Here is a 12,248-nt window from a genome sequence, read left to right as displayed (position 1 = left end):
ACTGATATCCCTTCCTGAATTACTGATTTTCTACTTTCTGAGTAATTAATCACAACATGTGAACACGCTTCAGTTCCCTACATAAAATAAAATAGCTTTTCTTGATGGAGGGAAAAAATATGTATAGTATATCACTTCTTTTTAAAAATACTTATAATAGGAGGAGGGAGAAAATAAGGTGGAGGGGGTAGAGACAGAAGCTAGACTTCTTTTAGATATCTTATTTTGTAGATCTGACTTTGGAACTATGTAAATATTTTATATAATTATAAAACTAAATTGAATTTAAACAAGCAATCCCTAAAAATCAAAACTAAAATTAAATAAGTTAATCTAAACGTGTATCCACTTGGTGGTATATAATGATATGGAGTGTAACAATTTCAAGTGATACCAAAACACTGTTACTGATGACTGTGTATCTCTCATAGGGTATACCCAAAAGACAAAAACTGCAAAACAACTGAAAAGAACCTATTTTCAGTTATCATAACATTGGTGGTAGTGTTGGTATTGCTAGGCAGTAATTGTATAAGTCTGGAACATTTTATTATACCAAGGCCACCAGATAGCAAGGAAGCTACCAAAGAGTATTGAGGTTGTGTCAAAAGGACTCAGGTGCCAACTTTAAGAGCTCTCCTTGGACAAACATGGGTAATATGAGCATCAATAAAGATAATAACTGCAATGGATTGAAAAACATAAAATATGTTTAAATCCATGAATATATAATAATATTTGAAAACAAAACCAAAAAAAATGAATTGTCAGCACTGAAGTATGCTAATGAACAGATTTATTCTTTTGAACAATTGGTAACTAAAGAGAGAGAATCCTTCCGCATATGCATGTATTACTAAGGAATCAAATAGTAGATATGGGGAAATTTCCCTATATAGAAGTATCCAAGATAATAAAATGAAAAAGAAATGTTAGAATTAGAGTAGCACCATTTTGCAACCCCTAATAAATTAATGAGCCTAGGCACTGATCATCAATGACTGCTAACACCACAAAGGCCAGCCTCCTGGAAGAATGAACAAATAATACATCAAGGTTTTTAGAACCAACAGTAAACATTCTATTCAAATTTCTTTCAACTCAGAGCTCTACAAATTGAACCAACCATTTCACTTATCGTCTCTAACTCAGGCGTCAGCAAACTTTTTTTGTAAAGAGACAGATGGTAAATATTTTAGGCTTTGTTGGCCATAGGTTCTTTGTAGTAACTACTCAACTCTGCCTCTGCCAGCTATAGCTAGAGAGCAGCCACGAACAATAGGGGAAGAGTGGGCTTGATTTTATGTACAAAAATACGTGCTGGGAAGAACTTAGCTCATAGACTGTAGTTTGCTGAGTAGTTACCTTTAATGATAAGGTAGAGAAATCAATGATCCCTAATGATAAATTAAGTCTTTCCAGTAGAAAAGTTAACCTGGTCATTATTATTCAATCCTCAAATCTAAATCAGCAGAAGTAATGGTCAATACTATTTTCAGGCTGACCATTACTTAATTTATTTTGCTAATTTGAAAAGTGTGATAAGCATTAATGTGTTTAAATAACTCCAAGCCCAAAAGTCTGTAATGTGTCAAATTGTAATAAAGCAGATCTCTGAATGAAATGTGTTAGAAATGCAATAATAACTCTTATTTACTTGACACATAGTGGTATACATACATACGTATATACATAGAAGTAATTTAGATGGTTGGATTTTTTACCTTATCAGAAAACCAAATGAGTCTGGAATCTTCATAATATCTAAACATGCCATATTTAGGATCCAATAATTCCCTCATGATGAGCAAGAAAAATTCTTTGCGTACCCCTCCTGCATCAACAGCATCTTCTCCAACAAATATAACCTAAAATAGCATAATGCAAACACTGAATGCAAAGAAATGAAAGTATGTTCAGGAGACCCTATAACATGTTATTAATTATGAATAAATGCTCAGCAATTAATAGTTTAAAAAAATTTTGAAGTAAATAATTTTATTTATTAAGTTTCAAAGATACACTAAAACAAAAACTTTAAACATATTTCCTGAATAACAGTACCAATTATACAATAGAAAATGTCAAATTACCTTGAGCGGCTTTTTGTAGTCTATATTCTTTGTTTTCCTAAGGACTTCCATTGCATCTCCTACGATATTTTCTCTACGTACCACTAGAATTAAGCAAGGATTTACAGATTCAATCACTGGGAGAAAAAGAGAGGAGACATTCTGTCTGTGGGCCTGGTCAATAGCCATCTAGAAAACAAAAGATTAAAATTTTAATAGCAATGCTATAAAGAAGCTATTGTGACTGAATAAACTAACCTGTCTATTAATTATAGATCTCCTATAATTCCTACAATAATTCCTAGACTACTGAATTTACGTAGCATCTAACACAATATATAGTACAGCAAAAGAATTTAGTAAACTATATTCTGAGCATAAAGAATTTTAAATTTGAATATGTTTAAATTAATGTGTAACAAATGATACCATTAAGTTAAGTAAGCATAGAACTATAATAATACTGATAAATCTGAACACCGTTGTTTCTCAAAATGTAACTGGGATGGAGAGTGATGAGAAAAAGAAAACAGCATTAAAACAAACCTCTAAAGAGAATAAGGAACAGCCTGGCTAGAAGGTATTATAGAAATTCATCTAGTACAGTGATCACCATATGCACTCACAAACCAAGAATTTGGCTTTTACCATTTAAAGCCTATATTCTTTTCCTATGGTTTTTCCTGTGTTCTTGTTCTAAAATGGAATATATCCTATATTAAAAGCACCAAGTGATTAACTTACTGTTTTAACAAAGACCACCAAAAAACTGGTTTACTAGCTGTTCTTACAGAAAACTACAAAAATATTTATTTCTTCTGTTGATGAAAATGGAAATAAAGCACATCTCTAAAATCCCCCCTAGTATTTATTATTTAAATATCCGGAGGGATTTAGAATATCAAATGCATTTATTTTAAAGGAATGAAAATAGCTATCAAAATTGGATGGGTTTTCCAATTTCTTAAAGCAATTTTAGAATATTAAGTGCCCAAAGTCTCATACTTTTCTCATACTTTTCTTAGTCCTTAGCCTCTATAGTCAGATATTCTATACCAGAGGAAAAAACTCAAAAACTTTTTAATTTACAGGTTCAAATGATAAAGCAAACCTACTATAGCCCTTCAAAGTCATAATGTAAACTAGTTTTAAAAATCTTCATTATAAATGAAAGAATGCTCAACATAAAATGGAGGGGGTAGAGGAGAGAAATGAGAGGGAGCAGGAGGAGACCAACCTCAGGAAAATACCTTATTTATTACTAAAACTTTCTCCAAGGAAATTTCATACCCTCCTCCTAACAAGTGATCAAATGTCTCCTACTTTAACATCATCTCACCTCTAATCACTTCCATCTTTCACCAAGTTTATAAATTTGAAACAAACCAACATTTCATCAAGTAAACTAGCAAAATTGTTCATAAAGATTGCATATTTCTATAACAAAAGAGGTTTACACCATTTTTTTAGATTTAAAATGATTAAAAGCTAAATTATTCTACTTTCACTCAAATATAAGGAGCCCTCATAAGAAACATACAAGTCACATGCAACAGTCCTTTTTATAGGTACCAAAGGTACTTTGCAAAAGACAGGCCATAAAGGTACAAAATGTCCCCAAAGATTACTGATTATAGGCAAGTTTCAAATATTTACTTTTTAAAAACATCACAGAAACAATTCAAAAACCACTCTCAAATCAGATTAGTATTATATAATATTTTACCTGCATCTGTAAGACTGCATCTGTTTGTAACAGAGTAGTTTTTGCTTGGGCATCAAATACAAATGGATATGTGCAGATTGTAACAGGGATATCTGCCAACTGGAAATAAAACATTAACGTATTAGTACAAACTCGTTTGTGATATATTTCTTGTAGGTACTGTCATTTCTTGTAAAGTTGATCACATTCTTGGTTTATTTACTTGTGTGTCATTCAGGAATTATAAATAAAACATGTTGCTTATTTCCAAATATAAAATTTTTACTGATAATTAGATGAGGCATAGGAATAACCCCAATTCCGAATTTTAGGAGGGATCTGTATACTTGAGAATCCACAAAATCATAAACGACAAGTATCTTTTGCTTAACATACATTAACTCCAAGTTTCAGTGAATTAGGTTGCAAATGTATTCCAAAATTGGGGGCTCTTATGTTAAATACAGTACCCAGGTCTTATATGTTAGGGCTACTCTAGCAACTGAAGCCAATAATAAGCAACTGAAGCCAATAATAAGCAATCTGCTTATTCATTCATTTAACAGATATTTACTGCCTGCCATTAGGGTGCTAACATTATTGTGAGCCAAACAATCTGTTCATTAATATACAAAATAAGCACCACTATTATTATTATTCTCTGTCAATCACTAAAGTTGGGAGAACTGATCTATTATTACCATTACCAGACAGTAGTCACCTTATAGACAATTATTTATCCTGGCAGGTAATGCAGTGATTGATTGCCAAGTATTTAATAGTGCAGAAAAATACAAGGAGCTAAGAACTGCCAGTCACAGATTCTTGAAGTTGGAGGATATATTCCTACCATCTACCCAATAAGGCAATATTTTTGTGTCAGCCCTGACACACAGCCCCTGCTATAAAGGCTACCAGTGAAGACTTAATACACCATGAAACACTCCACTTCTTTTTAAGTTAGCTTAGAAAATTCTTTACATTAAGTCTGAATCTGAATTTCTATATATCACTTGGTTTTGTATTTTAGTCTCCAGCCCTGCAGGGAAGTGTATATGGTTTAAATATTTCAAGACTCCATGCTCTCCCTAAGTTGTCTTTTTTCTACACTAAACATTCCCAGTTTTTCTAACCATTCTGAAAATAATACGGTTTCCAGCTCTTCTCCATCCTAACTGCCTTCTTTTAAATGTATTTCAATTTGTCAAAGTCTCGCTTAACTATGGCCACCAAAAACAAACGAAATAATCCAATAGCGCCCAATCAGTATAGAATACGAGACTACCAACTCTTTGTTCTCAACATATAAGACAACACGCTGAGTTATACTATTAGCCTTGTAGTAAATTATCATTCTTCACTATTTTTCATATAACAATTTTTACCTCCATCCTGTATTTGTCTCACTAACTAGCTATTGATGGTAGAAAGTCATTTTACTACTCTGAAACACAAAAAAAGAGGTGATTTCTAAAGTCCCCTTTGGCTCCAAAACTCTATGATTTCATAATTGTACATGCTACTTCTATTTGAGGATGAAGAAGCAAACAATGTTAGGCCTATAATTTAAAGCTAACTCTAAATGCTTCATTGGTTCAAGTGCTGGGAAAAAAGCAAAGCAAAGCAAAACCTGAAAACCTAAAGTCTATAACAGAAGTATAAAAGTATCATAACATTCCCAAGTGTTAAAAAGGGGATTTAGGGTTGTTGTTTATGTAAGCCAAAGTGCTAGAACTTTATATATTAAAATAGTACATTAGACAAAGTGAGGAAGATGATCATACTGAAAGAGTTTATTTAATTTTATGACCATTTCGAGTATCAGTTATTTAAAAACTGAAGATCTTTTACTTTTCTAATAGAAAATATTTTCTGCCCTATTGGGTGGGCAGTTCGAATTTTAAAAGTTTGCTTTTTTATATCATGAGGACACATTAAATTTTATACCGGAAGACTTCAGGATAGGAATTATTTTAAAGTAAATATTATTGAAAGGCATCATACAGGTGTAATGTTAACTAAAAGAGAGGTTTTAATTTTCTTCAGAAAATTCCTCTGAAACGTTATACAGGACAACTTCTATACACTCATTTTTTCAAAATAATTACATATATAGCAAAGTCACACAAAAGAGGAACCTTTGGCTCTCCTATCACTTAAGACAAAACAGAGTATATCTTACTCTGAACATGAGACTTTATGACACCAAACTTACCTCAGTTAATCCATGGTTGACATCCTAAGACAGCAGTGCGGAATGTAACAATGAGGAAAGAGCAATGTTAGTGTCCAAATTTAACTATATCTATTCAAAGTACCATTTCACATATTTTGCTATAGAATACTGAAATTAATGAAGTAGACCAAAATACATCCACAACAAAACTTACCCTTTCCACATGCACCTTATATATCTGTATCTATAAATGTAAGACATTTATTTCAGATATCTTGTGATCATAAAATTATCGAGGCTTAAACATAATGAAATTTGGTTTCAGCAACTAAGCACCTCATTTGCAGAATTTAGGTAGAATAGGGAAACTAATTCTAAGCCTAACTTGGTCTTGAAGAAATAACTTTATAGCTCAGTTTCTCCACCTGGAAAATGGAGAAAATATTCCTCAGACTTTAAGACTTGGTTAATCTTGACAAAATGTTTGAAAAGTATTTAGTAGATTAAAATGCTATATGGAAACGAAGTGAGGAAAATAAGCCATAGGTTGTTTTTATTTGGCAGAAATAACCAGGGAAATGTAAGATATTTTATATTAAGTGTTCTTTAACAATGAAATTAGCTTCAAATAGAAAGTACAGGACAGGGCACAGGGGTTGGTAAGCAGAAAGAAGAAATGGAGAGAGAAAGAGATACTTATGAAGGAAATAATAATGGAAATTATAATGAAAGCTTACCACTTCACTGACTAGCAACGTACACTTTCTTGCAGAAAACTCCCACGTATGCTCAGGGTATAAACTCATATAAAGTGCCAGAATCTCCAAAAATATGTTACTAAATTTGCAGATAGCACCTTGTATAGTGAGGAATTAATCTTATCCAAAGAGAGGTCTGGCTTTACCCTCAGCTACCGGGAGGTGACCTATAGGCCTTTGGTATGTCACGCCTGACAAGAGTGTCTTTGTTTGCCTAGGGGCTCTGGGCCATGTGGTTATCAGTTCTGCTTCCAGAAGGGCTGGAGACTAAAGGTCAGCCACATGGGCACTATGTGACTGAGCAGCAATAAAAACTCTGGGCACCAAGGTTCAGTAAGCTTCCTTGGCTGGCAATACTCTGTGAGTACTGTCACATACGGATGCTGGGAAAGTAATGTGTCCACGACTCCACAGGGAGAGGAAAACAGAAGCTCTCCCTTTGGTAGCTTTCCCAGACTCCACTCTATGTGCTTCTTCCCTTGGCTGATTTTAATCTGTATCCTTTCCCTGTAATAAACTGTAAATGTCAGTATAATAGTTTCCAGTGAATTCTGTGAGGCTTTGTAGCAAATTATTGAACCTGAGGGTGGTTTGGGGAACTCCCCTAACTTGCAATTGGTATCAGAAGTGAGGGCAGTCTTGTGCAGACTGGTCCCTCTAACTTTGTAGTTGGTTAAATTCTTGCATGCCTTGAGGGGTATGCTTGGAAACTTTAGGATATTACCAAAGACTTAGGGGTTCTCTCACCATACTGTGCTAAATAAAGCCAAAGCAGTATAAGCATAAGCAAAATATGACTCTATACAAATCCTATTCTGAGAAAGGTAATTATTGATAATAGTTTCTTTCAAAAAATTCAGAATACCAAGTTATCACTAAATAAGTGCACCTACTGGCAGTGTTAACAAGAAGAATGTATTTAGAAGCTGTTCTGCAGAAAGAGCCTTTTAGATTACACTCCGTTTAACTTGAAAGCCACTTAGGAAGATCTGAAATCTTTTTATAGTGTATCTTCTGGGACATTTTTAAAGTGCTGTCACTACCAAGAAAGTTTGAATAAGCAAAGAAACACCTTTCAATATTTTCTGACTATGTATGGCCTGCTTGATAACTATCCTAGCTATCAAGGGAGTCTACACCATGGGAGATGGATTTTATTCTTAAGGAAATAATAAAATATTAACATATGCAGTATTTTTTTAATTGCTACCTGTAAATAAATAAAGATGGTATACATATTATTATGCATTGGGGAAGTCATGTTAGAATTTATAGTGTGACTAAACCATATGAAAACAGAACACAAGTTTGATTATAGAGACAGAAGTAAGGTAGAACGAACATGAAAAATGGGACATGTGGAAAACCTAAGAAAAGAAAAGAGACTAGTCATGGGCTGCATAACGATGTTTTGGTCAATGACGAACTGCATATATAATGATGGTCCCATAAGATTAGTACCATATAGCCTAGGTGTGTAGTTGGCTATATCATCTAGGTTTGCGTAAGTACACTCTACGATGTTCACACAATGACGAAATCGCCTAACAATGCATTTCTCGGAACGTATTCCTGTCATTAAGCAACCCATGACTGTATTAGATATCAAGTAAAGTGATTTATCTAGGAATGAGGCATCAAAGAAAAACCAGATTAAGATCATTATTAGAAACTCCAATTTAAGGGTTATGGATCTTAGACAAAAGGTCAAACATTTAAAAAATGTAAATGCTTAAAAAAGCAAAGATAAACTCTTCTGGGAAATATTAGAATTGAAAGGTAGTTATGTTAGTTGCAAATCTACTTCAGTCAAAGTAGTATTTCCAAGGGAGATTTGAAAGGAAAACAAAGTGGTGCGGGGAGAGCGGACAGGATATTACAAAACGTGAGGTCAATTAAAGGTCTATTACTAAAAATTCAACATATCATTCAATGTGTGAGCTACTATTGGCTCCAAATCCACATATACTCAAGCACTAATTGCTGGCTGTTTTTAGAGTGGGGGCCCTGAAATTGAGTAACTAAAATTAGGCATGCCTTGGCCCAATGTCCTAGAAGCTAGAGTGAGAAAGGCCTGAAGGAATGTTCAAAAGTTAGGGTCTCAGGGTCTAAAGCAGACTTCGCTAAGTTTTAACACCAATGGTTAATGATAGTTCCAGTTTGCTGTAGACAAAAAAGATGCAGCTCCTTGGCACATTTTAGTTTCAACTAATTACTTATGGCAAAACACTATATCACTGCTGGTGTCATCTTGATTTAACAGATGTTATACTCTGAGAAGGTATAAAGAGAGGATAACGAAGTTATTAAAGTAATTCAAATAAATATGAAAGGTGTTGGCAACTAGACAGAAATAAAAAGATACTTCTAAAACATGAAGGAAATGGAAAAAACACAAACATAATTTGGTAATCCAATGCACAAGGAATCAGTCTAAGAGTGTGCAAAATACTAATGTCATTAAAAATGACAAGGAAGCTTTAAAAAGCAAGGATGAACTTTTCTGGGAAATATTAAAGCTGCAAGGGAACACAAAACTACTTTAATTTCTTCATTTTATTAAATGAAGAAGAAACTAAAACCCAGGAAGTACTGGAGTATCTTCCCAAAGCTGGTCTCCCCAGCTGCTGTATCTATCTTCCTAGTTCGCTGGTGAACATGTCATGTTGCTAGTTAGTAATGTCCATAGTTAAAGTAAAAAACTTAACTCCATTGCACAAATACAGTGATGCTTTATATACACAGCACAATTAATACTGAATAAATAAGACTTATGACCTAAAATATATATATATATTTATATGTAATTTCAAAGACTGCAAGAATTTCTCCAATTTACTAAATATTTTTATTAGTACCTACTTATATCTGACATGTCTTACATAGCTATACACAGCTCTTGAAATAAATGAACATGCATTTTTAAAAAATGCTTAACTTGAATCTTAGAGTAATTCAAACAGGCACAGACCTTTCTGTATTTTATTCTAAATTAGTCAATTTTTACTAGATATATATTGATGATATGTATGTATAGTAACTAAAAGTATAAGAAAGGGAAGAAAAAAGAGCAAAGAGTTTAGTAATAACCACTAAGGTATTTTTTATAAACAATTTAACAGCAAAGTTAAAAGAGCGTAAGGAAGACAACTGAGAATAATAGTACCTAGAAAGTGGAGAAAAATCATCAAAAGCAGAAGATAAAAAGAAAGAGAACCCATGTGCCCTTTTATTTTGCCAAGTTATTACTGTAGATGGAGAAAAACAGATAAAAAGCAAAAGGAATCCAACTTAAAAAAAACAGTTCCATACACCAAGATCAGAGTCTTAAAAAACAAACAAAACAGAGAAGCTTATATATTTACCAGCAGGAATAGGAGGATCAAGCAAAACTTCATGAAAACATGTAAAGGAAAAAAGGTAAAAAAGAATGGGAAAATGGAAGGGGATGAGATGAAAAGTTAGAAGTCTCAGCAGTACAAAAGGATATTACTAGGAAAGCAAAAAAATTTTACAGAATTAGTTTTTAATGTTTAGGGATCAGGGAAGTGTATACCTGACGGATTCTTAAAATCCTTGATCAGGGAAAGAAAGGAAATGGAGAAAAAAAAAATCTCAACAAATTATGGCATAAAGACAAATATAAAAAAGGTAAAATAATTTCCTTGCAGTGTTTAGAACAAGGTAAAGTTATGTGTGTATATATATATAATTTAATTATATAGTTTATTTAACTAAATTGATAATTTAATTATATATAATTAAAATTTACAGACATGTATTTCTTATAATTCATAGTAATTATGTTCTAACAATCTTAAACTTTCACACCAAAGCAACGGAATTATTCCAAGATCATAACTCTTGTTCAATAATGGTATACACATGTATGTGTGTATATATACATATGAGTACATATATATGCGTTTATACATGTGTATATACATATGTATATGTGTATGTAAATACACATACACACATCTATATCATCACAAAACAGTATCTTTAGAATCGATTCTTTGAAACTTTACTTATAGGGTCAACCCAGTATTAAGACTGGGTTAAGACATCATTGAGATTATAAAATACAAGTATGAATTTTATTAAAAAGCCTCAGGAAAGAAGTCTTTAGAGTTATGTGTAAATGTAAAAGTGCTTTGAACTCTCTCAAACAAAGAAGTTCTGTGATGTCAAATGTCACTAATATAAATTAACAAACTATTTAAAAGTTGCAGAAAGACCTTCAAAGTAAATTGCCAGCCTTCTATTCCCAGAGGTAGATTAGAAGAACCCAAATCATGGGTTCTGGATTCTGATTTCTAAGATGTGATATTAAACCCATTATGCAAATTATATAAAGAACAAACTTTCACCACCTCAACCACCTATTCAATATCACTTTGTCTATAAATGGAGAGAAAGGAAAAGCATGTGGTTGAAAGAGTAGAGTAAAAGAGGGCAATTCTCAGGTATAGCAACCACATAATAGATCTGGAGAGAATGAGAAGCAAAGAGGAAAAGCCTAGAAATAGTAAGGTGTACTGTCTCTTACCAGAAAATGGTAGCAATGAAATAGCTCCTAAGGAAATTCAATTTGATATCACCACAACTATATATACCAAGAGGAGTTTGGATACAGGCCTGCTATACTTGAAAGTAAACATTCAAACCATAGCTTTTCCATGCAGCACAAGATTATTGCTAACTAAAAAATCCCATTAGACTGGCATTTCTCTTAACTTGCTCAGAACACAAGTAGTTTATGACTCAAATACTAGATATAAATCTGGATGTCAAAGGACATCTGATCTAATGCACAGTGATCCAGGAGGATATGACTTTCTAGAATGTTTCTCAAACTGGTCTTGCAGATCCCTGGGGGATATATTCTTACATGTCTATAAGTGCCCTGGGGCAATTTTTAATTTTAGTATTTTTATATCAATAATTTTAAAAAATTGATTTAAAAAATCTAAATTAGAATAATCCATTTATACTCCCAATATCACCATGAAACTCCAAGAGTTGTAATGGCTGTGATTATAATCAAACTGGTACCTTATAGGATTCCCATGTCTAGGACTTCATATATAAATGATGTGCTTGATATATCAGTGAAGACCAAATGAGTATCAAATTTCATTCTAAAAGCAAATGTTTCATTGTAGTTCAAATAGAGAAAGGCAGCAAGAGAACAATTACCAGACACCTCAGAATCGAGGTTACTGCCAAACTTAAAGCCTTTGTCAAAGCAGCCAGTAATAATAACCACCATTCTACCAAGACTTAACTATGTGCCAAGAACTGCCCTTAGCACTCTATATGGATCATATCAATTAATCTTTTCAATAACTATACAAGGTAGGTACTATTATCTCTAATTTACAGAAAAGGAATTAAGTAATTTCCCCAAGGACATAGAGCGAATAAATACTGAGGTGGGATTTGAACCCAGGTGCTCTTAGATTACATTTTCCTTATCATATTTAGGTTGTGAGCTGAGATTCCTGATCATCAGAACATAATCCTCCTTCATA

The 12,248-nt window shown here is 33.0% G+C and overlaps 1 protein-coding gene across 7 annotated transcripts in view; it reads right to left on the bottom strand.

Moving 5' to 3' along the window:
* The window catches only part of HERC4 (HECT and RLD domain containing E3 ubiquitin protein ligase 4), a 151,867-nt gene that overhangs the window by 28,138 nt on the left and 111,481 nt on the right, over positions 1-12,248 (bottom strand). For 5 of the 7 annotated variants that reach the window (XM_087432136.1, XM_087432139.1, XM_087432137.1 and 2 more), the window contains 4 exons: positions 5,993-6,016; positions 3,799-3,897; positions 2,094-2,261; positions 1,725-1,868 (listed from right to left, as the gene is read on the bottom strand). In XM_087432136.1, the coding sequence (XP_087288262.1) occupies positions 1,725-1,868; positions 2,094-2,261; positions 3,799-3,897; positions 5,993-6,016 (435 nt within the window). The remainder of the gene's footprint in view (positions 1-1,724; positions 1,869-2,093; positions 2,262-3,798; positions 3,898-5,992; positions 6,017-12,248) is intronic. The other 2 variants (XM_087432138.1, XM_014784914.2) reach the window with 1 other exon arrangement.

This window comes from Ceratotherium simum, chromosome 6 (assembly GCF_057802395.1).
Source record: "Ceratotherium simum simum isolate JZ-2026a chromosome 6, ASM5780239v1, whole genome shotgun sequence".
NCBI lineage: Eukaryota > Metazoa > Chordata > Mammalia > Perissodactyla > Rhinocerotidae > Ceratotherium > Ceratotherium simum.
Note: the sequence above shows the minus strand (reverse complement) of the source record. Positions and strands in the feature narration are given on the sequence as shown.